This window comes from Taudactylus pleione, unplaced genomic scaffold (assembly GCF_031769625.1).
Source record: "Taudactylus pleione unplaced genomic scaffold, aTauple2 ptg000053l, whole genome shotgun sequence".
Classification (NCBI taxonomy): domain Eukaryota; kingdom Metazoa; phylum Chordata; class Amphibia; order Anura; family Myobatrachidae; genus Taudactylus; species Taudactylus pleione.
The window spans coordinates 37,781,776-37,807,511 of NW_028284455.1; the positions used below are offsets into that span (position 1 = coordinate 37,781,776).

At 43.3% G+C, this 25,736-nt stretch overlaps 1 protein-coding gene across 2 annotated transcripts in view; it reads right to left on the reverse strand.

The window, feature by feature from the left end:
* MRPL3 (mitochondrial ribosomal protein L3) overlaps positions 1 to 25,736 on the reverse strand; it is a 135,622-nt gene that overhangs the window by 24,054 nt on the left and 85,832 nt on the right. For both annotated transcript variants that reach the window (XM_088462804.1, XM_088462803.1), the window contains 3 exons: positions 21,489 to 21,597; positions 11,358 to 11,435; positions 11,101 to 11,178 (listed from right to left, as the gene is read on the reverse strand). In XM_088462804.1, the coding sequence (XP_088318930.1) occupies positions 11,101 to 11,178; positions 11,358 to 11,435; positions 21,489 to 21,597 (265 nt within the window). The remainder of the gene's footprint in view (positions 1 to 11,100; positions 11,179 to 11,357; positions 11,436 to 21,488; positions 21,598 to 25,736) is intronic.

Genomic DNA, 25,736 nt, shown 5'->3' on the forward strand with positions numbered 1-25,736 from the left:
GCCATGCTTCGGCACAGTGGTTAGCTTCTCTCACCACAGGTTTATATCCCCCCTCTATGCCCAAGTGGATAGTAGCACTGGTAGGGGTCCGGCCCTGCTGCAGCTGTCACGTGGTTGTGACGTCAGAGGTCCATTCTTCAACTTGGATCTGGCAACAACCATTTACTAAGCCTTGGATGGAGATAACGTGAACGGAGATAAAGTCCCAACCAATCAGCTCCTATCATTTTTTACAAAACAGCCTGTGACATTGCAGTTACAGTAGGTGCTGATTGAGTGTGACTTCATCTCCGGTTACTTTATCGCTATCCAAGGCTTAGTAAATAGACCCCATCATGCCACAAACAAAACCTGTGAAGGAGAGGGGTTGGGACCAAAAAGGGGAGGTGCCAGGACAGGAAAGAGGAGGAGTCAGAATTATTCATTAAATAGCCCCCCCTAAAATAACAAACAGTATAGATCCACCCCTGCTCAGAGGTCACCGGAAAGCCTGGTGGTAGTAGGTCCCCAATCCCTCCAAGTACCATGTGCCATCCCCTGACCTGCCACACCAACTGGGCAGAGCCCGGGATGTGCGAGGATCCACGGGAGACCCTTTCCCTCCAAGGCTCGTGAAGCAGCCAGGAGGCTACGTGTAATCACTGCGATCAGAAGATCGGAGAGAGCCATCCTCCAGTACAGCCAGCGCTGGTTACATATTCCCCACATGTCTCTGTGCCAGCATGGACTTCCCCAGCATAGCCCGTGCCTTGATTTCCCTTATATTTATTGTGTAACTATGAAGTGTGGGCTTTCCCCATCTGGTATATTTGAAGTATCGGGGTGTTAGGGGAAGGTTAGGGTGCGGGGTTAGGATTAGGCACTAGGGGCAGGGTTAGGCACCGGGGAGGGAGTGTTAGGATTAGGGTGCAGGGAGGGGGTGTTAAGTTTAGGCACTAGGGGGGAGGTTAGGTTTAGGTACCGGGGCGGTAGGGGTTAGGGTTAGACTTACCCTGATTCCTTATGGGTGTTGGAATTTTGACTGTTGGGATGCCGCTGTCGGTATTCTGACCAACGGCATCCCGACAGCCGGGTTTTCGTAACCAACCCATCGGCTACATCCTTATCACCTTCCCATTCCCCACACAGCTTATTTTTTCAATGTACTTTGTCCCTACAAAAAAGTAATTTTATTGAAATATTTGATTAAATAATGTATATTAGCCCTTCAAAATAACATACCAGTTAATTATTAACAAAATTAAAAATTTTTTATAATTTTTATTCAAAACTCACACCCCTTAAGGGTGGTGAGAACTGACAGGTGATAAAGTGAAAAATAGGTAGACCAATATTTTTTATCACGCCTAATTTACAACAATTGAATAGCCCTGGCCTTGTTACAGATAGGCTGAAATTTAGGCGTTATAAATCACAATTATCACGACCAAAAAGTGTACAACTGAATAGTGACTAAATTTTATCACACCTAAACACATGTTTATCACGGGAAAAAACAGTGATAAAACAACTGAATTCCCCCCACAGATCAAGATTCGGTTTTGATATCAACTTTGGGATCCATGGTTCAGTTACTAAGAATAAATCAAATTAAATATATTATGTATTGCCAATATATAGGATATACTGTATGCAGAATATATGGCTATAAATTCAGCAATTGTGTCAAGATATAACTGTTACAGTATGATTTGCTTATGCTAAAATTAAACAGCATGAATAACTAGTCTATTAGCAGTGTAAAATAGTTTTACAAAAAGATGATTATGAGGATATAAAGGAAACGGGGACCCACTTCTTGGGTTACACCTCACAGGTCAGTAATCCCTTATGTAAAGATAAAATAAAAATGTATTTTAATCATAACAGTGTCTGCAGGGAGAATGTTAAGGGGCTGGCAAGCACATTTCACCAACAATACATGTTAGCAGGTCGGTTCTCATCTCCCAGACAGGAAAGTAAAATCAATTCATTATCTCTAACAAATGTCAAAGCTCAACAGACCATAGAATAGGGGGATGAGACATACAGTCACTGTTTAAAGAAAGAAAAAAAAACCCAGAGGAATTTTCTTAAAGTATGTGGCTTCAGGATGTGTCAAAAGGAAGAGTAGTTCTGCACTCAGGCTCAGGAGATTGGCAGCCTGGTATTCTTGCAGTGTGTCTGAATGGAACATTATAATCCTGCACATTTATTTATTTTATTTATTACCAGTTATTTATATAGCACACACATATTCCGGGGCGCTTACAGAGAATATTTTGGCCATTCACATCAGTCCCTGCCCCAGTGGAGATTACAATCTATATTCCCTACCACATACTCACACACATACACACTAGGGGTAATTTTGTTTTGGAGTCAATTAACCTACCAGTATATTTTTGGGGTGTGGAAGGAAACCGGAGAACCCGGAGGAAACCCACGCAAGCACAGGGAGAATATACAAACTCCACACAGTTAGGGAATTGAACCCACAACCTCAGTGCTGTGAGGCTGTAATGCTACCATTACACCATCTGTGCTGCCCAATGTCACAATTTATAGAATTCAAATTCAAAACTTAGAGGGTGCAGCACTTCCTTTTAGCTGTTTATTACCCCAACATCCACTGGTCAGAGTGTTGGGAAGAGTCCTGTGCAGCTGCCTTTTCCTAGTGGGGAAATTCATCCCTGTGCTGTACAAGGCTGTGCCATATTATACAGAGGAACCCAAAGCCATAGGTTTCCCTCAGGACCAGCCCAGCCAGTAATAGACTGATTTTAGCTTTGGCATTGAAGTTGCCAAATCTGTGTAGGTGCTTTTGTCATTCAACTGCCTGAAGAAATTACCAAGTAAGAACCTAAATGTTCTATGCCACCAATATAATCCAAATACGATAAAACATTCAATACACCAACAAAAAACCCAATTCATATACTTATTGTCTTTGAATCTGTACACAGTATACTAGCATGGTCTCTGGTCTGTGCACCTTAGGGAAATGATTGGCAGATACTTCTGTCAGTCTTTTCTTTTGTAAGGGATTATATAAAGCCTAAAAGTTTAGCAACTACAACCAGTTTATCATTACAAGTACATTTTATATTTATTTATATATATTTTTTTTAAAGCTACCCATTACATTCTAAAAACCTAAGGTGGACTGTGCCGAGGATCGACAACCAATAATAAATGTAAACTTATGTTTGATTGATAGAATTAGCAATAAGGCTACAAAAGGCTTCCTCAGTAGCACTTATTTATTTAAATAAAATAATATTAAAGTACTACATACGAACAGCATAATATATTGGAACTTATCTTACACCACGACCGCATTTGACCTGCGAGCGGTAACATATACACTACCGGACTCCGTAAGTGAATGGGGAATTATGTGATGTGACTCAGTTACATTGGTCAATAAATATACGTTTAAACAATAGCCCATATCCACGGCATTATAATCAAGGCACATCCAGGTGTTATATCCATTTCACTCAAATCATCTAACAATAATAGCTTTGAGCGATTAGTAACTGTGTATTTGTCATTTTATTATTGCTGGATACGAGGGAGCATAAACCTGCAATTGTGGATTATTCCCATTATATGGGTGAATAACTAAACGCTACGTTATACAATCTTTACAAGCTTGCAGTCATCGAATGGATACTTACAGGATTATATCTCTCTTAAAGTGACCTTGTTTCTATTTTTAGTAATTGTTGATTTTATTATTCAATTGTGTAAACTAATATGAGAGAGATTTATTTGTTCCTGATGCGATGATACATTTTGAATATATTATGCTGTTCATATGTTGTACTTTAATATTATTTTATTGAAATAAATAAGTGCTACTGAGGAAGCCTTTTGTAGCCTTATTGCTAATTCTATCAAACAAACATAAGTTTACATTTATTATTTGGTTGTCGATCCTCAGTGCAGCCCATTTGCGGGTTTTGTGGTATAGATATTTTTAGATCAGATGAGCTACTGGTCGATGGACTAACAGCAGTGGATAAGATATTATTTTATTTATATTTACTTAGAGCGCCAGGACTTTTGGACTCTCAGCCTTTCTGACTGATAGAGCCCAAGCCTCTAATTTTTTCCTAAAAACATAAGGTGCCTATTGATGTTCACTATGTCTTTTTTCATTCTGAAATAGCAGTGAGGTACGTACAAGAATATCATTGCAGAAACTATGTTAAGTTTAGGTCATTATTTAAAGTTGAATAATGGGTGTAATATGGTTACATTTTTCTTTTAAATAAAAACTCTTGCCTACGCCACACCATGTGAGTATCCATTTTCCGGAAAGCAAGCAGTAAGCATTTGTCATGGATGCTGCTCCTCAGCAAAACCACAAACCGTTAACTGGAACTCTGTTAATAGTGCTAGTACAAAAATTTGACACAGTAATAATAAACCCAGATAATTTTCATATAATTCTATTTGCATAAAGCCTTCATGACCATCATGAGAGGAGATTGCCCCACATACTCGTTAAGCACAGGAAACTAAACAGGTTAGCCAACTGTGTTAGATCAATGTACTACAAAAAAAAAATACTCAACAATATACATTTTGTCTTAATTAGGGAAAGATAGGTGGGAACTCTCATGTAATTATCAGTAAGAATAATCCAAACTTTCCACATGTTCTTCCTGACAGCATCACCCTGAGAGATCGCAATAACAAGAAACTAGAGAGGTACAACTGCTTGATGGGGTTTTTGGCCAACGAATGCAACTTGGTGAGAGATGTGTCCTTAAAAGGGCCAAAAGGGAAGAAGGGTCAACTAAAATAGTAGCATACAGGATCCACTTTTAAGAAAATCTAAATTAAAGATTCTTATTTTAGTTTCTTGCCATATACAATATAACACATTTAAACCAGCCCTCTGTATTTGGATTTCAGTTCTATTACTAAATAATAGTGCAGAGGTTCCCAAACTCAGTCCTCAAGGCACCCAGTCCAGGCAATAAGTATATCCATGCTTGACCACAGGTGACTTAGTACCTCAGTCAATTTAATTTAACCACCTGTGCTCAACCATGGATCTCTCTAAAAAGAGAACTTTTATCGTGCCTTGAGGACCATTTTTGGGTACCTCTGGTATAGTGGATAAAGCTAAGACTATGCTCTGGCTGTACCTCGGTCAAACCTCTGGTCTTCCATTCATCTCAAAGAAAGGTTTTTATTTATTTTTCAAACGTCACAGCAGACATAACACATGAATTAACTCCTTAGCTGAGTGGACCGGAAAAAACACACATCGCCATTATAAGACTCCTCCTTCTCTTTGTGTCTCCTTCCTAGCCTAATAACGCAGTGTCTGTGTGTGTACTCTGTGTTAAATCTGTGAATAATGATGATGGTAATGTACAGACAATCTTATAATTTATAGCGGCTATATGGAATGACATACATGAATGGAGGTAATAGTAGTGTGCATGTCGAATAAGTTAGATGGGAAATAAGGTTAATAACAGGTGGAGTGGATGGAGAATGTCAATTAGAAAAATTCCCAAAATTGTACGGATAAATTGTTCAAAGGACACATTTATTGCTAAGATTACATCAATCAAAAATGGAGTCTTGTTGATATAATATACAAATAAAGTATGCAGAGTAAATTCCAAATAGTGAAACAAAGCAAATAAGCCTGCACTTATCAATGGCACAGAATTAAAAAACTACAGTGCCGCGATCTTTTCCCAAAGATCCATATGTTACAGTATCACAGCTCTCAGCTTATACATGTACTGTTATTATGCAGTACATTAATTTGTAATTATATGACCCAGAGTGGGTGCTACTATTAGGTAGCAACAATTATTTTGGGGTGAGCGTTTGGGCGTGGGGCCCCCAAGGTTGCTCTGGCTGGGCCTTTTTTCATAGCATCACCACTTAATTCACATAGATATTTTTTTATCACCTTTCTATTTGTTTGTCTATTATTTATGTCATTTTAACCCCTTACCATTAACACTTATTGATTTATCTTTACACAACTATACTTTACACTTCACTTTCACCCTTTTTTCCATTATTCGTGTTATGCCCTGGGGATGGTCCTTGGCTGGATTCTTTTGGGGCTCCCTGCGTCTCGGACGTGAACCCCATAATGTTAGGGACGCTGGTATAGAGGAGCCTTGACGTTTGGCCCAGCGCTTATTCATATATTTGCAAATGTATGTAAACCAATACCTCTGAATTTCTATTATCATGTAGGATTCAAGTATTTTTGTTTTTGCTGCAGTGTGCTGGAGGGAAAATCCCCTTTTGTTTCTGTATCACAGCTGAGGAGTACTGGTAATAAGACTTATATCACCCACAGACCCCACCACCATGGGGCACTTTGCTTCGTTTAGATCTACAGATGTGTCCACATACATCTATCCTCTGTGCGCTACAAGTCGTGTTACACATAATACATGAGTGCCATGTGACTCGGTAGTGCCGAGCCTCTTCTTGTGCGACTTTTTACCTTCAAATGCATCTTGTGCTTTCTAGTCGCACCTCTGTGGGAATAAGATGCATTGAAGGTAAAAAGTCACATGAAAAGACGCTCTGCGCTACAGAGTCATGCCACGGCACGGCGTGACTAGAAGGGCTGTTTAATGCGCAAGGGGGCTAGATGTATGTGGACACATCTGTATTTGTAATTTACATTTATTTTAGAGGGGTTTTTATGTATCAGTATAACAATATTTGTCTACTGATGTAAGATTATGAATAAAGGTTTCCTTTGGGCAATTTATTCTTATAATTTGGTGCATTTTTCTAATTGACATCCTCCATCCATTCCACTCCTTCGTCACTGAATCTTTTCTTCCAACATACTCACATACCATTAACGCAATTCATGTTATAATTTATTTAGCCCTCATAGTCTCAGTACTCTTATAGGGGAATTCAATATGGAGCGATAAGTCTGTTAATACTGCACCTATGACGTCATTATCGCAGGTTTTAGATTTACACCGTATTCAATTTCAAAGACTTTTCGCAGGTTCGAAAAGTCTTTAAATAAAACGGGGATAACTTTTCACCACTGAATAGGTGGCGAAAAAAAGTGCAGAATTGGGGTTTAGGGGTGAAGGCTTAAAAAAAATAGCCTGCACCCCTGGGAATGACATTTTAAAAATAACTGTCAAAAAAAGTTTTAAAAAAAAAATAGGGACACCCCCAAAAAATTTATTTAAAAATTGGGGTGAAAAAAAAAAATGGGAAAAAATTGTTTAACAATAGGGAAATCGGTTCAGGACTATTCTGCAAATATGCAGCAGGTGTATTCTAGAATAGATTAATAGAGGCAGGTCCACAGTTGCAGAATTTTAAAAAAATTACTTTAGGGACATAAAAATATGCTAGTACCCATTTTCATGTACCCCAAATTTGATGGGACCACTTAAAAAAACTAAAAAAAAAAAACCTAAGTGCTCTTCTGCTTCACTTCTTCAATGTCGGGAAAAAACACCTGCCGCAGCTATTTAAATCCCCGACTTTCATTTGCAGGCTAAATAGTGATCCCCCATGTTTTTACAGCTTTAGGGGGGTCCTACAATTTTTTTAAGGAAAATTTCCTAATTTAACGCAAATCCCACTTCGCAGGCTCCCGTTTTCGTAGGTTTCATATTGAATAAGGGGATAAGCGGGCGCGCGCCCGATACTTTATCCCAGGTAAAAGCTCCGATATGAAACGTAAACTTCGACAGCAAAGTTTACGTTTCATATCGAATACCCCTCTTAGTCTAGTTAGTCTCAGTACCGTTACAGAGGCAGCTGATGAGAAGAAAACAAGTAAGCCTCATCCTGTTCGTGGAGCATGAGTTCTGCTTTTTCTCTGATGACTAAGAATGGGGGGGGGGGGGTGTTTGTGTGTGTGTGTAATGTATAACTCAGCACAAAGGGCATGGAGGCCTGCTGAAGGATTCCATGGATAGGAATATGGAAAACTGCTTTAATAGTAAGTCTAGTGTGGCTATGGGCTACAGACAACAGTGTGCAGATACCCTTCTTAAGGATATGGAGGAAAAACATAGACAATATACAATTAAAAGCACTGAAGTGATGCAAAGAGGGATTGATTTTCTCTGAGAAGCTTCACCGGATGCAATCACCTTCTCATCCAGAAGTAAGGCTCTAGCAGCAGTTGCCAGGAAATCCTTATGGCTTCATCGAAGGGTGTTAGACTCACAGTCATAGAATGGTTATAGAATTGGTGACTTTGTCCAGTGAACCATTGGATTTCATTATTCATAAAGTTAACCCCATAATTCGCAGCACTTAAGAAGAACTAAGTGTTTTCCTTCACCTTTCTATTATGAGCACTTCAGAGAAGCACAAAGTTTTCAGCTTGAGAAGAAGAATGTTCATCAGTTTTGTTGAAATATCACAGCAAATGACTCCATGTTACATTCTTAAAGTAACATGGTTGAATCATTAATATAGCAAAGAGTCATCCAGCTACAATTCTTGGGTGTGTGGATAGACACAGACACAGTATCTTTGTCAGGTAAGATGTTGCATCTAGTCTACCGCCATTCAGCAATGGTGTCAATAAGGTATTGACTTTGTCCTCTGGGAATGTTCTCATCCACTATATGCACGATCCCTTAGACAAAATCGCATATGTAAGAGCTGCAATTGGACCTACTGAGTGCAATCGCATTTCCACTTCTCTAGAGCACATTATCACATACAAATGCTTAAAAGGAAACCACCTGGATGGTGGCATAATTAATGATTTCCAAGTATTCAACACCAAACAAAGTTCCAGGAGCAAAATCGAAAAAAGGTTTGAGGAATTTAGGGAATTCCTGGTGGTTGAGAAGCTGGCATTAACCCACTTACTTAAATCACAATTCTTCCTCATTCAGGTGTTTGGTGTGTATTTATTTGCTACCACATGATTTCCTAATTAGATGTTTGAATTAAATAGCCTGGGTACCAGAGTACGTAATAAAGCAGCTTCAGCAAACCCTTGATGCACACAAATAGTAAACACATGGTTGTGGAAATATGTCAACCTATAAGCATACAGAGTCAAAGTAACATGACTGCTTTGATCCTTAATGTAATATTTGTCGAGTAGACAAAATAAAGCCAGTAAGATCAAGACAGTAATTTTTGGCAACTCTGACTGTCCTATCTATTGATGGGTTGGAATTAAATTTTTTGGATTACTGAAGCAACTACTTACTTGAGTGCAGGTTGGATTTGCTACTATTTCTCCCCAGTTCTACACAAAGAGATGTGGACTGAAGTGGGTGCAATAATATATATATATATATATATATATATATATATATATATAAATATATATATATCCACACTTAATCCAGTCTCCTAGATAGGAGCACTCACCAAAAAAAATATCAAATTAGAGTCTCTAATAAGTCTAAAAATGTCAATTTTATTCTTCAAGGTTAAGAATGTTGTCCACATTTAACCATATAAACGGTATTGTCGACGTTTCGGTTCAGAATTTGAACCTTTCTCAAGACTGGCACAAAATATACATAATGCCCAATGTATACAATTGCGTACCACATCAGATTCATGTGTATATCACACATAGCCATCCGAGCTCCAAGTCACTGGGGATCTCAGGGACAACAGAGTGCAGATAAAATTTTATCTGCTATGGTGCTTGTCCTATGCGGCTCTCACTTCCATCAGGGACATACTGTACTCATGATGGCAGAGACCAACACCCACCTTCCCATAGCATTAGATGAATACCTTATACAATCAGACTGACAAACTCACACCCAACAAGACCAACCATAGGCAGGACATTTTTCGAATCGTCGCGTGCCGCAAAAAATGGTGTAGCTCAATGCAACATATCCAAAATGGTGGAGAGGTGCAGCATCCAGTGTGACAATCACACCACAGAGCTGAGATGAGCTGTAATTGCTTGCCCCTGAGGGACGGTGGACACCCCCACATCACAAGGGTAGCAGGGTCACCACTGAAGCAGGCTTGGTTCTGCAATTCACACCAGATCAAGCAGTGGCTGCTATGCAGCAAAATGACAGACCACTGGATGAGTCAGCAAGTACAGGCACTAAGCAGAATGCACTGATTCGCATAAGCCATGGTGCTGAAAGCCTGTCAACACCAGGACAGGGAGCGTACAAAATTCTGCAAGTCCAGGCAAGTTGATGTGCCATTTCAATTGCTCGTGGCTAATTGAATCAGCCCCTTAGTCTGTGTGTCTTTGAGGTTGCAGTTCACAAAAAATCTCCTCCTTTCTAGTCCGGCACTATACAAGTAAGTGGTGTATAGTTTATATTTAAGTTTTGTCTTTTGCGTAGACACTATTATTTAGGAGAAAGAATGTTTCTTAGGCAAAGTTGGTCTCTAGGAAAATGGCTTAAATAGTAGCTATAGGCATCTGAAAAGAATAAGTATTGTATTTAAGTGATAGTCCTGGAGATCAAAGACTTGAAGACAACTTTATCCACTATGCTAATAGAGATTCCCTAACAAATACCTCCAATATCTAAACATAAGAGGCCAATATTATTAGCTGTGACGTCTGTGTGACAGTCACTTTCTAGTGTTAATATCCTTGTGATAAATTTTTGTTATTGTGCAAACCTTGCTGCACCAGCTAAAAACTGATGTGTTACAACTTCTATAACAAGCACATTTTAAATCAAAATATCATAACTTTCTGCCAAACTAAACATTATCTATTGGAAGTTGCTAAATGTACAATGATTTTTTTCTTATGAAGACTATTTAACATTTCAAGTAATTAATAATAATATGCCATGTTACTAGGAATTATGATTGAGCAAACTTTTTTAAAATTGATTTACTGATTTAAATAACACATTTGTAAAAAAATTAAAACTTTTGATCAAAACAAACTATTGGACTTTGTACAACTGTTATACTTTATTCAGGAAGTTTCTATTCTCCTGAGCTGCAGGACACATACCCCGTTTAAAACATTTTGTACTCACTCTAGAGGCGCCAGTCAGAAACACTACTCAACAACCGTTGTACTGCTCATTGCTTGGGTGAGTGCACAAGCACAATGAATAAAAATTATTTTTGAAAAGGATTGTGCAAGCAAGAGAATCTTACCTTGACTAAACAATTGGTATGTCCTGGGACAGAGCCATGCACATATAGGATATTGTGTTTTGTATTCACTCTCCATACCTGGATAATATAATTAAAATGTATAGTTACTAGTGGGAAGGCTGAGACTATCACATTATAACTCAGTCAGTGTGGAGTCAAATTTTAAAATGTTACCATAAAAAAAAAAAAAATCATGGTAAACACCAACAAAGCAATGTAGGTAATGGCCAAGTGTTGGCATAAAGAAAAAAACAAACCTTGAGAGCATGAGATGTCCTATAGAAGTTCCCCAATGGCCCAGGCATTTTTGTTCCTGGGAACACTCGAGCTGGATCCTATTTTAAGAGAACATGAACATTTCAACTTACATGATTCAACATATTTGAGAAAATGTCATCTAGATATAAAGAAAACAAGTACACAAATAGAATAGCTCAGTTAAAAGCAAACTACGGTTCCCACCAACACCTTGTGACTCCCCTAACCCGCTGTTTTTAGGAAGTGTTGTGTTCCTTTTACTAAGTGCCTCATATAAAGTTAGGAGTAAAACCATCTGCGGAAGAATTTGTTCTGCAAGGGGGCAACATAAAAATATGCAGGCAGATTATGGTCAGGGGAGGGCGAATCCTACCCTGACTCTCAACTGCAGTGTAAAACAAAGATGCCCAGTATTTGCGTGCTACATACAAAAGCAACACCAGTGTTTTCCTTGCTTAAAATAAAAAAAATAAAATGTTACCCCTTATGGGGCTTACCTGGACATGTGGTCAAGTCTATCTTTGTCAGATCTTCATGGGGCCTGCTACACTTATGAGCGCATGTCCCTACTGTACTCAGCCTTGCAAGATTGTGATCAGTATATCCAGCTGACAGTGCAAGCTGCTGGAAAGTCTAAATATGACCGGACATTACAGATGCATGTACACTGCAACAAAGTGCACTTTTACAGGCAGCAATTTGATTTATGTAAATGTCAAAAGAGATCGGGGTGACAAATGAGGTTATTTTTCAGCAAATCGAAAGCCCCAATATCTGAGCAAAACATTATGCAATGTTTTTATTAGAAGTTACCGATTTTCAGCCACACCACACTGATTTGGCATATGTCGGCCCACAAGGAGGATGACAGTCACAGGCAGAGCCGGAATGGGACTAAAAATAGGCTCTGGCATTTTAAAGCACACAGGCCCACCTCGGTGTCAGCATCTGGCTCCTGGCAAAGACTCCTCCCCATACTAATCCTGACTCCTCCCACATCCTAGTCTATGCTCTTACACATATAATTAATATTAGAACGTAAAAGTCTACATCATTCTCTATTAAAATACACACAAAAGAGCACATCCTGCAGGGTATTTAAACATGTGCCATATTTAAACATTTGGTTGGTTCTGTTAGGTAAAGCTGGCACTTCATTGGTGTAGGTCACGCACAAAGTAAAGGTAAAGTATTTTCCCAACTGACCAAGGCCTAGCCTAGCAGTTGTATAGTATTAGATAGTGTTCACTGTAGGAATTTTTTAGAGCAGGGAGAGCACAGAGGATGACACATCTGTTCACACCAAAGTAGAGCTGTTACTACATATTTTGATGCAGACATAAAACAAGAGATATGGTAAGAACTTACCTTTGTTATCTCTGTTTCTACGAAGTCCATAGGGTCCACAGGGTTGACCTTGGGGATATAGCTGGATCAGGATCCATGGGCACCACACAGTTAAGCTTTTAGCTCCCAGGATGCACTTGGGTCCTCCTCTATACCCCGCCCCCGAGCCACAGGCACCTCAGTTGGTAAGCAGCCTAGGCCGGAGGAGAATATGGAACAGAGAGAAGGAAGACTGGAACACACAAGAAACCATACTCACAGAAAAAGGAGACGGAAATACCGGTGACCAGCAACACAGCCCATTAGAAGCCAGGTGCGTCAGGGCGGGCGCCCTGTGGACCCTATGGACTTCGTAGAAACAGAGATAACAAAGGTAAGTTCTTACCATATCTCTTGTTTTCTACTTCAGGGTCCATAGGGGGTCCACAGGGTTGACCTTGGGGATGTCCCAAAGCAGTTCAACTAAGGGCGGGGACGCTCCTGTGCAGAAAGGAGAATCCTGCGCCCGAAGGATGCATCCTGAGAGGCAAAGGTGTAAAACGCATAAAATCTTAGAAACGTTTGAACCGAAGACCAAGTGGCTGCCTTACGCAGCTGAACAGCTGAGGCACCACGTTTAGCAGCCCAAGAAGGGCCCACAGAACGAGTGGAATGAGCCTTAACAGAGGCTGGAACAGGTAAATGCTCTCGTATCTAAGCCTCCCTAATAACAGAACAAAACCAACGGGCCAAAGTCTGGTTGTTGGCAGGCCAACCCCTCTTATGAAAACCAAAGAGGACAAACAAGGAGTCGGACTTTCGAACAGAAGCAGTCCGATCAACATAAACTCTGAGAGCACGGACAATGTCCAACGAAGTCTCCCCTGCTGTAAGATCAGGGGACTGAAAGGCTGGGACCACCAGTTCCTGATTGATATGGAACTTAGAGACAACCTTAGGTAAACACTCAGGACGAGTGCGAAGCCCTGCTCTGTCCTGTAGAAAATAATTAAGAAGGGGGGACTACATGAAAGTGCCCCCAACTCGGAAACCCTCCTTGCTGAAGCAATAGCCAGGAGAATCCTGAGAACACCCCGGAAAAAAGTCTGTACGTCCGGTAACATAGCAATTCTACGTTGGTACCAAACCGATAAAGCAGACACGTGCACCTTCAGAGAGGAAAGGCGTAAACCTAAGTCCAAACCCGACTGAAGAAAAGCCAGAATCCTTGAAACTCTGAATACCTGAGGATCATAAGTTTCTGGACTCACACCACTGAAAGTACGTGTGCCACACTCTATGGTAAATCCTTGCAGAAGCAGGCTTGCGTGCCCTCAGCATGGTGGAAATAACGGAACTAGAAAAGCCCCGGGACCTTAAGACGGCCGTCTCAAGAGCCACGCCGTCAAAGACAGACGACCCGGATCCGGGTAAAGGTAGGGCCCCTGAGACAACAAGTCCTGCCGCTGAGGAGGAAGGTACGGAACGTCGATGGACAGACTCTGTAGGTTGGAGTACCACGGACGTCTTGGCCACGCTGGGGCCACCAGTACCAGAGTGCCTCCGTCCTGCTAGAACTTGCGCAGGACCCAAGGCAGAAGGGATATCGGAGGAAACAGATATGCCAGCTGAAACGTCCATCTGACCTACAGAGCGTCCACCAGACTGGCGCCGTCGTCCCTTGTCCTTGACCTGTACACGGGCAACTTGTGATTGTGACGAGAGGCCATCAAGTCCATCTCCGGCAGTCCCTACTTGTCCATGAGTAGTTGGAATACCTCTGGATGAAGCGACCATTCCCCTGGATGCACGTCGTAACGGCTGAGGAAGTCTGCCTCCCAATTGAGGATTCCGGGAATGAAGACTGCAGAGATCGCTGGAAAGTGGCACTCCGCCCAGGTTAGGATGTGAGACACTTCTGCCATCGCAGCCCGGCTGCGAGTTCCTCCCTGGTGATTGATGTACGCCACCGTGGTGGCGTTGTCTGACTGCACTTGCACCGCCCTTCCGTGAAGAGTGGTGCCGGCCGACTGCAGAGCCCTGTACACGGCTCTTAGTTCCAGAACATTGATGGGGAGAGCCGCTTCCTCCGCTGTCCAACGACCCTGAAGTGACAAGGAGCCTGTCACCGCCCCCCAACCCCGAAGACTGGCATCTGTCGTGAGCCGAACCCAGTCCGGGATCCAAAAGGGGCGAACCTCGAGGAGGTGAGCTGTTTAAAGCCACCAATTCAGGGACTGTCGTACATCCGGAGATAGCACCAGGGTCTGTGACTGGATCCGGTGAGGCAACCCATTCCAGTTTGCTAGAATCAGCCTCTGCAGAGGCCTGGAGTGAAACTGGGCAAATTCCACCATATCGAATGCCGACACCCTGGAACCCAGCACTCTCATTGCCGAGTGTACCGAAAGACTGGCACAATCCAGGCAACTGCGTATCCGCAACTGTAGGGAAGATACCTTTTCTGGAGTTAGAAAGATCCGCTGCTGATGAGAGTCTAGGAGGGCCCCCAGATGGACCATCTGCTGAGATGGGATCAGGGATGACTTCCTCCAATTTATTAACCACCCGTGCATCTGCAGACAAGCCACCGTCAGTTGGAGATGTTGCAGCAGAACCTCCGGAGAGCTTGCCAGCAATAGGAGGTCGTCCAGATACGCTAACAACCGTACCCCCTGGTTCCGAAGGTGGGCAGCCATAACTGCCATCACCTTGGTGAACACCCTCGGCGCTGTGGAGAGCCCGGAACTGGTAGTGACGGTGCAACAGAGCGAACCGCAGACACCTCTGATGTGACGTTGCTATCGGCACATGGAGGTAAGCGTCCTGGATATCCAGGGAGACCATGTAATCCCCTGGTTCCATAGCCAGAATTATGGAACACAAGGTTTCCATTCTGAACCTGGGAATCCTGAGAAACCTGTTCAAAGACTTTAAATTTAGAACGGGTCGATGGGAGCCATTGGGTTTCTGTACCAGAAACAGCAGAATAGTACCCCATCCCATGCTGAGATTGTGGAACAGGTACAATGACCCCTGCAGTCAGCAAGGAGTCTATAGCTTCCCTGATCAGCATAGCCTTGGCTATGTCCTGAGAAGGACTCGTGCAGAAAAACTAGTGAGGCGGTCTGCGCCGAAAAGACAGGGCGTACCCCTGGGAGACCACTTCTCGCACCCAGGCATCGGTGGTGGTATTGAACCAGCTCTGGGCGAAATGAAGAAGTCGGCCTCCCCTCTGGGATCCCCCAGAGGGAGGCCCGTCCCATCAGGCGGAAGGCTTATCTTCCTGTTTGGAAGAGGGACGCCTGGCACTCTAAGCTTGTTTCTTGGACCTAGCCAGTCTATCCACGATCCTATCCAAGTCTGGACCAAAAAGTAATTCCCCATTAAAAGGTAAGGCCTCCAGGCCCTTGTTTGAATCAGCGTCTGCTCTCCAGGACCTCAGCCATAAGGAGCGGCGGGCATGCACAGCCGCAGCCGACACCCTAGAGGTTAGCAGACTAGCGTCCAAGGAAGCTTCTCCAATATAAGAAGCCGCATCACTCATCTGTCCTAGTAATGCCCTCTGGACTTCCTGAGTATCCTCAGGAAAAGTGTCCCCTAAGGCATTGGCCCAACCCTAATGGCCTTAGCCACCAGGAAATGGCCATGGACGGGCGAGCAATTGCTCCCGAGAGGGAATAAATAGACTTAAGGCAAGCCTCAACCTTTCTGTCCGTGGGATCCTTTAACGAGGAAACTGACGGTATTGGCAGCGTAGCACTCTTAATAAGGCGTGTGACATGGGAATCCACCGCCGGTGGAGCTACCCACTTCCTACAATGCGCCTCCGGGAATGGATAATTGGAAGCCAACCTCTTTTGAGGCACAAATCTCTTACTGGGTGTCTGCCAAGCCACCGCCATTTGATCCGTTAATTGATCAGATAGGGGGAATACCGCCGAAGTCACCTTAGTTTTTTTTTTTTTTTTTAAACTAGGGAATTTCTACTTAGGATCAGGTGCCTCATCCTCTATTAGGAGAATGGCACGCACCGCCCTAACCAGAGCTCGTACATTAATAGACGACCGAGATTCCAACTCCTGAGCCGAGGTGTACGAATCGGAGTCGTCCTGGACATCACCCTCATCTGAGGACCCCTCAGTGTCCGAAATCTGCGCCGCATGCAACTTATGTGCACGCTTAGACGCCCCTGCAGACCTGTCATTGTGCAGCATCGACTGAAAAGTCGAAGATGCAGCTGCCAGACTCTGGACTGAACTGGAGAGCACGTCCACACATGGTGGAGGAGCCGCCACATTGGTCTGGAAAGGCACCACAGACTGTTGTGTAGCAGGAGTGGCCTGAAAATAGATAGGCAATCCTGAATAAGGGTCCACAGTCTGTGACCCAGAGGAACTCTGCAATAATTGCGGGGTACACTGGTAATGGGAAATGGTAGGCTGGGACAGAGTCCTCGTAGGGACAGCAGACGGAGCCGCAAGGCGGTCCGCCAGAGACACCAGCACCTGTGAAAACATAGCCCATGGTGGCTCCTGTGTCATAGGGGGTCTGGATTGACCAGGAGTCAACTGACACCGCTCATAAAGGCCATCCAGAGATGCCTCTTCCCTATGTGATCCCGCAGAGCAGCGCCTGCAGGAAAACAACACTGGAGTCCCGGAGTGCTCAACTTCACCCTCAGACATAACCAAATATAATGTACAGACAAAATATATATGGCAATAGAGGAAAAAAGAACTGCACTTCACTGTGTGCTGAACAACAGTCCTGAATATGGCACTGTGTAGCACACAACTGTATGTGACAGACCTCACAAATACTTGATTTATATATGTGAGGTTAGTAGAAAAGCCCCTCCTCCACACCTGTAGGGCTAAGGAAGAAGGAAAGAGATAGATATAAGCTGACAGTAATAAGAGAAAAATACAGACAGCAGCACTAGCAAAAGTCACATACCATGCAGGAAGATATACTCACTGCACCTTTACACTACACTCAACCGCCCAGATTCAGTGTCTGGGAGGGCTATAGTGCTGTGTACGCCGTCCTAACAGGGGAGAGGTACACAGGGGGACCGGTCCACGTGCTCCCTGAGGGATCTGCGCTGCCACATGTAGAAAAAAATGGCCGCCAGAGACCTCAGAGGAGGAGTGGCCGAGTGAACTGCAGCTCAGGGACGCTAGACATGCAGGCTGAAAAGCGCGCTGAGCTGAGGGGAGGAGCCGCTGAACAGGGAAGGCTTCCTCCCCTGGCTGGCCATTAACCCCAGGGATGCTGGCTTCGCGCTTGCCGGTTATCCCTGGTGGTCTAGTGGTCCCACGGGTTATGGGGGGGCCCGCCGCCACTGCCAGCAGCCTCCGGTCTGTCCCCAGGACCGGAGGCTAAAGGACTGCATTTAAGGTATTCCGCGCGCCGCCGCTAGCCAGCGACGCGCGGCTTACCTGAATCCCCGGCGACTCCGGCAGCAGTCCTGGGAGGTAGACAGAGTCCGGCTAGTACGGACTCTGTCCTCCCGCCGCGATCCCCAGATCAGTACTGGCGTCGCGGCGCCAGTCGGGGATCAGAGCGGCAGCGTGGGCGTCTGTACAGACAGCCCTTCGCTGCCGTCTGTAGTAAAAAGAGAAACTAAAATAAATAAAATCTATTAGAAAATAAAAAGCTTCTGGGGGCTGCTCCTGCAGCCCCCCTGCGCGGTGACCGACTCCGGCCGGGCACCAGCTTACACTGAGGTGCCTGTGGCTCGGGGGCGGGGTATAGAGGAGGACCCAAGTGCATCCTGGGAGCTAAAAGCTTAACTGTGTGGTGCCCATGGATCCTGATCCAGCTATATCCCCAAGGTCAACCCTGTGGACCCCCTATGGACCCTGAAGTAGAAAGAGCATTGGTGTCCCCCTTCACAACAGAATCAGCTAGGGTGCGCGCCGTAGGTGTGCCCCAAAAGAAGAAGTTGTGTATTCGCTGGGAAGGGGCATGAGCACACAATAGTACCCCCAATTCAAGTGATGCCACACCATAGTGCCCCTTTGTCATATTACACTGCAAAGTAGTGCCCCTCATTTAAGTTACATCACACAGTAATGCCCCTTACACCCAGTGATTGCACTGAACAAAAAGAAGTGTGGGTCCTCCCTTTAAAAAATGGGGGTCCTACTACACAGTGTCTGGGTCCTATGCCAATTTATGCCTCACTGCCTGTAGCGCGTAAAAATGCACAGAACAGCAAAAAGAATACAGACTTGAGGAGAACAGGGGGCACAGGTGGGAAAAGAAGTACACAGGAGAGCAGGTGGGAGGGCAGAGAACACAGGAGAGCAGAAAGAGTACAGACGTGGAGAGGGAAACATGGGGCACAGGGTGGGAGGGCAGAGTACACAGGAGATCAGAAGGGGTACAGACATGGGGAGAGGGGAGGTCACAGAGGTGGGAGGGCAGAGTACACGGGAGAGCAGAACATGTAGACATAGGTAGAGCGGAACATGGGGCACAGGTGGGAGGGTATAGACATGGGGAGAGGAGAACAGGGGGCACAATGGAGCTGGAGAGCAGCAGGAGTACAGAAATGGGGAAAGGGAACAAGGGTGGGAGGGCAGAGTACACAGGAGACCAGAAGGGGAACAGGGGGCACAGGGGTGGGAGAGGAGACTACACAGGAAAGCAGAAAGGGGTACAGTAGTTTGCCCCACTATTAATATAATAGGACACAAGTTATTCAGGGCACTAATGGGAGCTGCAGCTGTATTTCCCCTGGAGGCGACTGAATCATGAGACGCCGCCAGCGGTGACTAATTGGTGAATGCTGCAGAAAGTGATTGGTCGAGGTGCCGCATGCGGTGATTGGCTGCTACGCCCGCTGTGTGTGGGCTGCAGCAGGCAATCACCACTGGCAGCATCTCCCCAGCCAATCACAGCGGGCAGTGAGGAACCCAGTCATTTTCTTCTCCTCCCGCGTAAAAATGTGCTATAGTGCGTATTTCGCAATCACTGACACCTCATTATGTCCCACACATTAATGCCCCTTACACCATATTATGCCCCACACAGTAATGTCCCTTGCACCATGTTATGCCCCACGCAGTAATGCCCCTTACATTTTGCCACACACAGTAATGCCCCGTACACATTATGCTACACTAATGTCAAGGCAACACCAACCTTTAAACTTTCTCAATGGTGGATGTATTGCTGCTTGTTGTCAGGGGTTTTATGGGCGCATGCCCCCTTCCAGTTTCGTGCCCGCTGTCACCACTGCTCGCACACGAACCCTTTTACTTTATATTATGTATAGAAGGGATGTAGTTACCAGACCGGTGGATGGTATGCCGCCGGTCTGAATCCAGACAGTGGAAGCCTGACAAGGGATTAAGAGATACCCCGGAATACAGACAAGACGTCAGCCCAAATTAGATAAGCCGGGGGCATCTTAGCTGTTAGCTGTGGGAGGTGGGGGATCGGAGTGTTAGGTCTAGGCAGAATAGCAGGGTTTTGGAGGGGGGAGGTTAGGGTTAGGTCTAGGCACGAAGAGGGGGGAGAGTTAGGTTTAGGCACTAATGGGAGGGTTAGGGGAGAAGGGGGAGGGTAAGTATGAAAAACTCAGTTTTTAACAAACGAAAAAAGTTGGTGAAAATTGAGAAAAATATGGGAAACAATATGTGTATATATGTTCACATTAGCTGTAATGTGTGCAAGGCACATAGTAAAGAACACTCACAGCTGTTGCAGGAATCCAATAGAACATGTTGTGGATATATAAATAAGCATAAGGTACAGTACCTTAGTTTATCTTAAGTCTCATCAGCAGCTGCTTTATGCTCAGCAACTTTAAAAGCATCCTCCTCTATCCTACCCAGACACCAGCAGTTTGTAGAATCCCAGCCATATAGAGGTAGGGGAGGCAGCATACACGTCTTGCCCAGGCTTTTGCGGAACCAGCTGCTCCCTGTTACTAGAGGTACAGCTGGTCCTCTAGCGTCCGGCAGCAGAACATGGCCAATGAAGATCTCTGAAATGTCAATGTGCCACGATTGTCTCCTCTGAGGCAGCGGCCATTTTGGGAGAGACAATTATTATTATTATCCTTTATTTCAATAGTATTGTATCCATGTAGAGTAGACGGACAGACCGGCCCACGCAGCCATCGGCCCTTCTGGCATTTGCCAGAAGTGTCTGATGGTCAGTCCAGCCCTGGTCACAGGGAAAAGTAGAATATTGGGAATGCACATACACTGCTCGATATCGGGAGATTAAGATTTTCTGTCTTGGACGACCGATTGGATAATCTAAGGAATGTGTTTTTGGACTTTTTATTGATGAAACTCAGAAATGATCATTCATACACACTATACAATAAATAAGGCCGATCACCCGATTATTGGCAAAATGGCCTAATAATTGTATAGTGTGTACTTAACTTTAGGGGGGAATGCAATTAGCCACGGGATATGTCCTGCAGCTAATGTATCGTGCCATACGTGGAAAAGCTATTCAATTAATTAGCCTTTTCCATGCACTGTAAACCAGTGATTAACGTGCACTAACCCACTGATTCCGCGTAAAGTGTGGAATCAATGGGTTTTCCCCACGTGTTAAACCCCAGGGCGTGCCGCAGGTTATTAGCATTTGGATTCCACCACTGGTTTATTCTAAAAAAAAAGAAGACCACAACCTTTAATACATAGGAAACAAGGTCTCTTTATGTAAGTCTACTGCCAAAGTCTGTTTTTGCCTTTCTTTAACTCCAACGACAACAAAAATTGTGTATACTACTGAAGTCATATAAAAATATAACTTAGCCTTTGACTTACACCACCAGCAACAGCTCCTGGCCTACGGTGCGTTTTAGTCTGTCCGTGTGAGGCTGGCTGGCCCTTAAATCCCCATCTTTTCATCACTCCTTGAAATCCTTTGCCAACCCTGGAAAAAAAAGGAGGAGATCTATAGATAAAGATATTTTAACACACACTGGTCATCATTTACAAATGTGTAAAAATGCAGGATGTACAGCACATAATTCATTATACGTTAATGTCATCTGCCTATTTTTGCTTCCCTGTATATATTTGTGCCCGATTCAGTGCAACAATATTGCATTGATTATGGGAGTATATACTTCCTTTTTATACTGGAGACAGGGAATGGGGGGGTGGCATAGGTGAATTGGGAGCACTGCAGAACAGATCTTTACAGGCAGGTGCTGGTAAATGTGAGCCAATATGGAAGCGCCTGTGATGGTGCAACATCTTCCATTTCTAATACCTGGAACTGGTCCCTTTTAGGGGCCATATCAAGCTCCTACTTATGCACCACATACACAAAGAAGATTTTGAGTTGCAGTTGCAGGGTAAGAATAATTAAATAAGATAAATGAGGTACAGAAGGCAAATTTAGTGAGGCATACATTTTCAGAGGGTGCACAACATATATCTCCACATATAGGGAATTTTCCAGACATCATTGCTTTACTTTCCAGTTGCTTACCGTGTTATTGTATTCACTAAAAAAAACCAAGTGGCTGGAGCCACACAAGAATCAGTAACTGTGATCAGAGGAACCAGCACAAAGTTAGAACACCGGTATACCTTCTGGTAGTAATCTAAAGATAATCTGGATAACGGTGCCCAAAGTACAATTGGAAGCCAGGGCGTTAGAAGTAAGTATGTGCATGTGCTTTGCATTCCCTCACTAATACCATTATCTCCTCCCCACTGTCTACAGTGGCACCTAGCCATTGGGTATAATGACTGCTGATGCAGCAATGTTTATCAACCATGTCCATGCCCTGCAATGTTCTGTAATGTGAGTCACTTTGTTCATACTGTTTCTGTCCATGTACCTTGTAAGACACTGCAGACCCCTTTTGGCACCATATAAATAAAGGATAATTATATATGCATGGTGCGTGAGTGCAAAAGGACACAAAGAACACAATAAACCATGAGCAAACATCACCTACAGCATATCTACGATAAATTATTTGTAACAATTACAGATACAAAAGAGGGAAGCATTTAGGATTTGCACTTGGCAGAACATGAAGGTTACCTACAAATGTTTGCTGCAGACAGCACCTGGCCCTGTAAGACTCTGCTAGCTCTGGGCATCTTTTTTGCCAGAAATGTGTCTAATGATGGCCATACACACTACAATTATCGGGGCGATCCGCCTGATATCGGCGGATCACCCCGATAATTGTAGCGTGTGGGGGGGCGACCTAGGGTTAAATATTGCTCGGTCAGGCATGCTGGATAGTCCAGCATGCCCGTCCGATGCAATATTTAGAGGTAATCTGTCGCTGCATCGGGCAGTGTATGCCCAGCTGCGGCCGACAGACAGACATTTCCTGTGTTCCTTCCTACGGAAGGAACAGGGAAATATCTCCTCCCCCGGGGGCAGAGCGCAGATGTCGGGCTAATACACAGAGAGAAATCTCACAGTGTATGCCAGTGACATCTGCGGCTGGCAGGCTGCCAGATAAAATGTCTGTCGGTCTGACAGACATTTTATCTGGCCGTGTATGCCCAGCATTAGACACAATGCGATGCAACTAGTACGCACCAGCAGACTGTGCTGATTAATTTGATATGACACTTGTATATCTGTGTGCCACTGAGTCTCTCAATCAGCATGTGAAGTGCTACGATGTAAAGGCCGCAGCTTTTTTCATGCCAAGTTCCGCTTACAGACTCAGTCCCACAAAGATATAAAAGTGTCACATATGAAATTAATCAGCACAGTCTCCTGGTGCTTAGTCCCATCGCACTGCAACTTAGATGCATTTTCGGCACAAAAAGATGCCTGACACTAGCAGAGCTGCACGGGACCTGGCGGCTCACTCATGCCAGGCATATAGCGCTAAATGGCATATTGAGGATAGGTGAGCAACGACACATCTGTATCAAGCAGACTCTTAAAATAAAGCCCACTTAATGAAATTGTGCAGTTTTCATGGTTTTAAACCTCAAAATCTTTCATTGGTAAAGTTGTCTGTGTTCTTCAAAACAACCAAACTTGTAGTTTTGGGTGGAGTTAGGCAGGGTAAATAATAATAATAATAGTAATAAGAAATAAAAACCTAACTGCACTTGTGTGACCCTCTGATCAGGGGTCTCGCAATGACACTAATCTCGTGCTCAGGATGGGCTTTTCTCAAGCTACTACGGCACTAGAATGACCCTGCTTCATTCCCTGATGATACCACTACCAGTTTCCCTTCACTGCTGTCAGATCAATGAGGATAATTGATCATGTTGGAAGTATGTCAGCATAAGTGTGATCTTATCCTCCGCTGTTTCGTGTGAGGAAAAAAAAAATCAAAAGGAGCAGCGTAAAGTATACTGATAATATATTAGTAATTATGTGAAAGTCCGCACAGGAGGCAAAAAAATTGTAAATTATCTGATACACTTCAGCAGCCAAATTCAGTATTTCCAAGACAATATTGCTAATGTACGTTCCACAGTAACAACATAATAACTGACAGCTTCGAAAATGAATTGTACAAAACTACTAATGTAGTTTGCCCATTTTATTTCCGAGTTGCTCTGTACAACCTAATACTCTGTCTGCTGGATACAACGATTTGTTTCCAATTTATGATAATGTGGTTTAAAATTCTGGAGTATACGGTGTATAATGAATATGCAACTGTGTCGCAGGAGTATCCTTAGAGACTGCGTTAAAAAATGAGTAACTGTTTACACAGACTTGTTCTACTTCATATACTGAAACAAGGGGGGTGGGGAAAAGGAGGGGGAGAGGATCCAGGAGATATACCATCGCACTGGTATAGCTACTACAAAAAAAATCAGAGGTACCAGAAAGAAGATCAACAAATGATCTACAAGACTCTATTATGGGGCACTCTTACAGTCTGTTTAAGTATTAGAGCAAAATATAACTTTTAATGTATCGAAAAAACTTATTAAAATGGACTTACAAGACAAACATAGATTGGAAAGGTATATAGATGGGGGACGGCGAAATATGAAAAAGGTGATATACTTTACATATATATATATATATAAATTACATATACAAACTGTACATATAACAAAGACAATATAAAATACACCCAAGAACAGAATATTAGAATAATATTGTCACTGCTATCATGAAAAAAGGAGAGATTGATTTTATTCTCTCTGTTGATATCATTTTCTGTAGTTATTCACGTCAGTAAGCACTTGGTTAAGATCGTTTGATAAGTAAGAGTGAAAGTTAGGGTGTGAAAGACCTGTATAGCACAATTCTGCTGCTTCCCATCATACCTAGGGCATAGGGTGGGGAGTGAGAGACATTTTCCACAGTATCCCTTGGAAACAACAAACAGTAACGTTCCCTATTACTGCCGTTCGTCTCTACTGTTCAGTGTATTGCACTTCAGTGCATAGGACAGTGAATGAGAAAATGACTGGGCTATAGGTGGGAGACGAAAGTAGTATGATAGGTAAGTGATGTATGTTCAAGTATAAATCCTCTGACATCAGTCGCAATTTGTTACATGCCAGTACAGACATTCTTTACACTCACAAAATTATAATCCCTGTCATCCACTATATAGTTATGTTGCCAAAGTTTATGCTGATGTAGCTGTTCTCTATAATAAAGTGCAGCTGTGCATTATCAATATCAGCAAATATTCAACAGCATAAAGTGCAGAGGTCAAAAATTATTATTTAGCAGCAGTATTACATAAAGTGCATCATAAGAAAAATTCTCATGGTAGTATGGAACAAATATATATACAATATACATTATATAAAATTTAAAATATATAGTATCAACAGTATAATGAACGTATTATAGCAAGAGGTCATCTCAGGGTAGAGGGATATTTGCATGTTCGCATCGTTTTCAATTCAAAACACAGAAACATTTATTTTTCCTTAATCTCTGTAGAATAAAACTTAGACCCTTTAAATACCGGAGAATCTCTAGGCAGCTGGTACCCAAAACTGTTGGATTGTATATCTAGTCTAAATATATCAAATCTGCATTCTGTTAGTCAAGAATTAACTCTCACACTGCTGTCTGTTTGAAAAAAACCTGACACT